Source organism: Mus pahari, chromosome X (genome assembly GCF_900095145.1).
Source record: "Mus pahari chromosome X, PAHARI_EIJ_v1.1, whole genome shotgun sequence".
Taxonomy (NCBI): domain Eukaryota; kingdom Metazoa; phylum Chordata; class Mammalia; order Rodentia; family Muridae; genus Mus; species Mus pahari.
The window spans coordinates 51,870,801-51,876,350 of NC_034613.1; the positions used below are offsets into that span (position 1 = coordinate 51,870,801).

Consider the following 5,550-nt stretch of genomic DNA (forward strand, 5'->3'; position numbering starts at 1 on the left):
CTACATTGAGCAGTTTAGGGTTGTTCTGGAAGCCTGCAGTGTGGGAGGTCATCTCAGCTCATTTTAAAGAGCTGTAAGAAATAGCAGTGAAGGTCTTGATGTGAGTCACATCCCCTCGAGCCACAGACTAGAAAAGGTTCAGGAAGTAAAGTAGCGAAGGTGAGAAGCATATCCTGAATATGCACCAAGCACACTACCCAACCCCCAGAACCCAGGGGTCCCAGGTACTTAGACACATGTCTAACTGTGGACCCTAGAGTCTCAGGATCTTCCTGTGACCTAAATGCTGAGGACCTTTCTCATATCCATCTTCAGGTTCCAGTAGGACGAGCAACAAGGAAAGCGGTAGCCTTGCAGAGCTCTGGGACATCACGCACAAAGGAGTCCTGTGAGTATGCTTTTGTTAGAACCATAAGGAAGGAAATTCTGAGCTGAGGCCACTCACACTACACTACCTTTCTCTTCCCCAGGTCAGTGGGATCCATTCACCCACACTCCTGCATATACTGCCATCACCGTTTTGATTCATTATGCCATACTATCCATACTTCAGCCTTGAGAAGGTTTTCCAGGATGCCTTTGAAATATATATATTGCCTGATGAAGAACAGGAAGATGAAGAGGAAGAAATGGAAGATGAGTGGGAAGAAATAGAGGATGAGGACGAAATGGAGGAGGAAGAGGAGGAAGAGGAAGAAGAGGATGATGGTGATTATGAAGAGGAGGAGGAAGGAACTGGAGAGGAGGAGGAAATAGCAGAAGATGAGGAGGAAGTAGAAGAGGTGGAAGTACCAGGAGATGTGGAGGAAGTGGAAGAGGAGGAAGAAGTTGAACAGGAAGAGTACGAAGAGGAGGAGTATGAAGAGGAGGTTGAGGAGGAGGAATGGGAAGCCATTGATGGTGATACTGTGTCTTTCACATTATCTGCCACATTAAAAATCTCTTTACCCTCCTGTCCTTCTCCACCTTCCACCTTTTCATCCCATCCTCTGATCTGGGGCAATCCCAGTGGGGTGGATGGGTCTGTTGCCTGGATGATGAATATTTCCCAAAGTCATCAGAGCTTGTACACCCTCATGTCATGCAGCAACTTGGATGAAGAATACAGAAGCCAGGAAGAAGAGAGTTTCACTTTCTCATGGAGAAAACTCCAAAACCAAAAGGTTACTGAACTGGTGAATCTCATGATCCTCAAATATAGAATAAAGGAACCTGTCAAGAAAGTAGAAATGCTCAGAGTTGTCACAGAAGTCTTCGAAAATGAATTCCCCATTATCTTTGAGGAAGCTTCTAAGTGCTTGGAGATGATTTTTGGCATTGATATAAAGGAAGACGATGCAGTAAGCAGCTCCTATGTCCTGACCAACTCACTGGGCCTCACCTATGATGATGTGATAACTGACAGTCAGAGACTGCCCAGAAATGGCTTCCTCATAGTTATTCTGGGTGTGATATTCATAGAGGGAAACTGCGCCTCTGAAGAAAGCATGTGGGAATTCCTGAATATGATGGGAATATATGATGGGAAGGAGCACTTCATTTATGGGGAGCCCAGGGAGTTTCTCACTGGAGATTTAGTGTACCAAAATTATCTGATTTATCAGCAGGTACCCGAGAGTTATCCTCCACGCTATCAGTTCTTATGGGGTCCAAGAGCCTACTCTGAGACAACCAAGATGAAAGTCCTTGAGTTTTTGGCCAAGCTTACAAGTAGGGCCCCAACTTATTTCTCATCCTTATATAGCGAGGCATTCAGAGATGAGGAAGGGAGAGCCATAGTTGGCCCCTCTGCTTAGTAACATGTTGATAACAACACGAGGCAGCCCAATATCTTGTTTGAAAGAGGACAGGCACAATTTTCAGTAAAGGAGGATCAAGTTTAGTCTGGGTATGGGTAGAACACAGTATGGGGCAACTTTGTGTTCTGTATTTTTTTCCTTTTGTGTACTTTCTCCAGTTGTAATTGTAATTAAAATGTGTTACATTATCTTTGCAATGTAAGTTTATGAGTGATCATAATTTCTTTCCTGTCTTACCAGCTTTTGAGAAAATATGGGGAACTGTTCAATTGTTAATCCTTGAGTTCCTTCAATCTGTTTAGTCAACTCTAAAATGTGTACCTAGATTGGTTTGATTAATAAAACAGGAAAAATGGTAATAAATCTTAAGATCTCTGCTCACTGATTCATTTATTGGCCAAACATTATTTGGATATATTTTTAAAGTTGTTTTCTTTTTTTGACTTTCTATGGGTATGAGCGTTTTTACCTGAATGGTTGTATGTTTAACACATGTGCCTGGGGTCAACATAGATTAGAATATGGCACCAAATACCCTGGGACTGGAGTTTCAACTGATTGTGAGCCACAGTATGAATGCTGATAACTGCACCTAGGTCCTTTGCAGGAACAGCAAATATGCTTTAATAACTGAGCTCAAACTTGAATATATTTGTTTGTTTGTTTGTTTGGAATGTGTGTGGTTTTGGGAGGTGTGTGAAGTACAGCTGCCTTATTAGGAGCATGGAGAAGATGATATGCAAGCAAGAAGTGTCAAGCAGAGAAGTGAGACTCTGCTTGTCTTCACTCAAGTGCACACATCTCGAGTCAATGCCATAGCCATGACTCTTAGTAAGTCTTTGAGGACAGAGAAAATACTAGGATCAAAATTATTAACTTGTTCCCTTGGGGTTCCAGGGAACAAGAGAAGAATCCTTGGCTGATGCTTGAATGGCAGGCATCCTGGGATTCTCCCCTGGTGTGCTTTAACATACTGTCTGCTCTAAGAAATTTTTGTTTTGGCTTTTTAGACAGGATCTCACGTAGACTAGGTTGGCCTTGAACTCATCTTCCTGCTTTCACTTCCAAAGTGTTAAGATTGTGGCCTTACACTGTTATATCCAGCTATACCCTGACCCACAAGGCTGGACAGATTTATATAAGGGTTTCCAAGACAGCAGGGTAAGAATCCTTGGGTGCTGCCTAGAGATCTCCAGGCTGCCATTATTCTTTTTTTGCTGGGGAGAGCCAGAACCAAGGGATTGTTGTTTGGCCAATTTTAACCAGGCTCTAGGATCTGGTGGCTATAAAATTAGTATATCAGAAGATGAACAGCTGTGAGGGGAAGAAACTTTTTAAAAATTAATTCTCAGCTTCTTCAGTTGAAGAAATTCAAGTTTCTTCAGTTTGGGAAGAGTTATTCACATCCAGATAGTTTCCTTTTTAGAAAGACAGTATCATGACTTATTTGGAAAGCAGTGTGTTAGAGCTGATTTGATATTGATTCTCCTGGAGAGGACATTTTCCTCCTGAGTGGATAGGTATGTGGTCAAATTAATATTCAAACTCAACTGACATTCATTCTATACACAATTATCTGCAAACACCATGCCAGACGTCTCAGCCTATGTATTCCAACAGTCCTACATGATATGATTGTTAAAGCCTGCTCCACAAAGAGCCAATGTAAGCTTAAGTGCTTGGGCATTCAATGCAAGATCATGAGACCACACGGCTGGTAAGTGGCAAGGCCGGACAGGAGTTCATCTTGGGTCCAGATTGTCCTCATGCCTCTACACTGGTGTTCTCTTATTTTCTTTTTAAGGATAAGATCTTACATAGAAAGGCTGTCCTCAAAATTCCTATGTAACCGAGGATGGCTTTGAGTTTCTGAACTTCCTTCCCTCAACTCCCAAGAGCTGGAATTTCGGGTGTATGCTACCTTGGCTGCTTATGTGTTTTGAGGAATTGAACCCGGGTCCTGATGCACACTAGGGAATCTCTCTACTTTCTAAGCTATATTACTGGCTCTTTAGTCTCCATTCCCAAATGTCCTAAATGTCAAGGAGGTTGTATCAAATTATGCTTGGGAAAGCATACCGCATAAGTTGTAGATCATATTCAATGACTTGGGTTTTTATCTTTTTCTTTTCTTTCCTTTCCCCCAAGGGTTTTTTTTTTTTAATTGAAGAATACATAGCATGTCATTTTGACTGAATTGATGTGTTTTTGACTTTTTGAGACAGGACCTCTCTACATAGTCCTAGCTTGTTTGTAACACCATTCTGCTTCTGTATCCTGAATCTTGGGTTTACAGGTGCTAGTTCAAGACTTGTTTTAAGAAGTACTTGCTAACTAGAGCCTGATATAGCTGTCTCCTGAGAGAGAGGCTCTGCCAGTACCTGACCAATACAGATGTAGGTGCTCACAGCCAACCATCAGACTGAGCAAGGGAATCCTAACTTAAGAGTTAGGGGACAGACTGAAGGAGCTGAAGGGGTTTGTAGCCCCATAGGAAGAACAACAATATCAACTAACCAGACCCCCCCCCCTAAAGCTCCAATGAGTACACATGGAAGGACCCATGGCTCCAGCTGCATATGTAGCAGAGGATGACCTTATCTGGCATCAATGGGAGGGTAGGCCCTTTGTTCTGTGAAGGCTTGATGCCCCAGCATAGGGGAATGCCAGGGCAATGAGGAGTGGGTGGGTGGGTGGGGGAGCACCCTCATAGAATTGGGAGGGAGAGGGATGGGATAGGGGGATGCTATTTGAAATGTAAATAAAGAAAATAACCAATAAATGTATATATGGGAAAGCTCAGAGGAGTAGGCTCCTGTAACATGTACTTTCTCTGATTCCAGTGAAGGAGATTATACTAGTAAAAATACAAAATGAAAAAAAAAAAGAAATTTATTTTTAATGACACTAGCCACATACTGGTTGCAGTCTATTTATTTATTTGGGGGGGGGGGCTTAAGAATAAAGTTTTAATAATTTTCAAAGCAAATTGGGAACTTTATTTTTGGTTTTTCGAGAGAAATTGGGAACTTTAATGTGTGTGTGTGTGTGTGTGTATGTGTTTTATGTGTATGAGAGAGGGAGAGGCAGAGAGAGTGACTGGTGATTATAGAGTTATAAACAGCAGTATAAAAATAGGAACTTCTTGGTATATTGATATTTTTCTTGTTTCTGTGACCAAATACCTGACAGAAAGCAATTTAAAAGAGGATAAATGTACGGTGGCTTAAGACTGGAGTGGAGTCTACCATGAAGTCTGGCCTCCAGCGAGGCTTAGAGCAGTGGCATCCTTAGTGTTGGGGAGCAGGAAGCAGACAAAGAAGAATGCATGCTTTAGGCTTTCTTTATTCTCCATTTTAACTCAGACTTTGGAATGCTTATGCACCCTATCATTTCATAAAACTTCCCTGACATCATCTGTGATGTCTCTTCCCCATGTTTTTTTCTCTACCCACTACCTGACACCTATGTTTTAGCATTTACCTTTGCTTTCCTTACTTAATAGTCTTAACTTTGTATATAGATTTGTACACACACACACACACACACACACACACACACACACACACACACACACTTTCACTCTAATATCTGCTGTGCAGGTTATTTTTAAGGTTCTATCCCTGAGATCAATGTTGTTCAAGATGAAGCTCACACACATCAATACCCAGATAATTGCTCTGCTTTTCTAGTGAGTTTGCACTTTAGGCTCACTTGGAAGCCCTTTACACAAGTATATCTTTCCTTCCTT

General features: G+C 41.8%; 1 protein-coding gene across 1 annotated transcript; it reads left to right on the top strand.

Annotated features, from left to right (window-relative positions):
- Positions 1–312: 312 nt before the first annotated feature.
- On the top strand, positions 313–1,951 carry LOC110314322 (melanoma-associated antigen 1-like). The gene is made up of 2 exons (XM_029534523.1): positions 313–388; positions 471–1,951. The coding sequence occupies exon 2, from the start codon at positions 531–533 to the stop codon at positions 1,794–1,796; it is 1,266 nt and encodes a 421-aa protein (XP_029390383.1). The 5' UTR covers positions 313–388; positions 471–530; the 3' UTR covers positions 1,797–1,951.
- Positions 1,952–5,550: the final 3,599 nt, after the last annotated feature.

Coding starts and splice junctions, on each gene's coding strand:
- LOC110314322 (XM_029534523.1), top strand. CDS start 531: ATGCCATACTATCCATACTTCAGCCTTGAGAAGGTTTTCCAGGATGCC.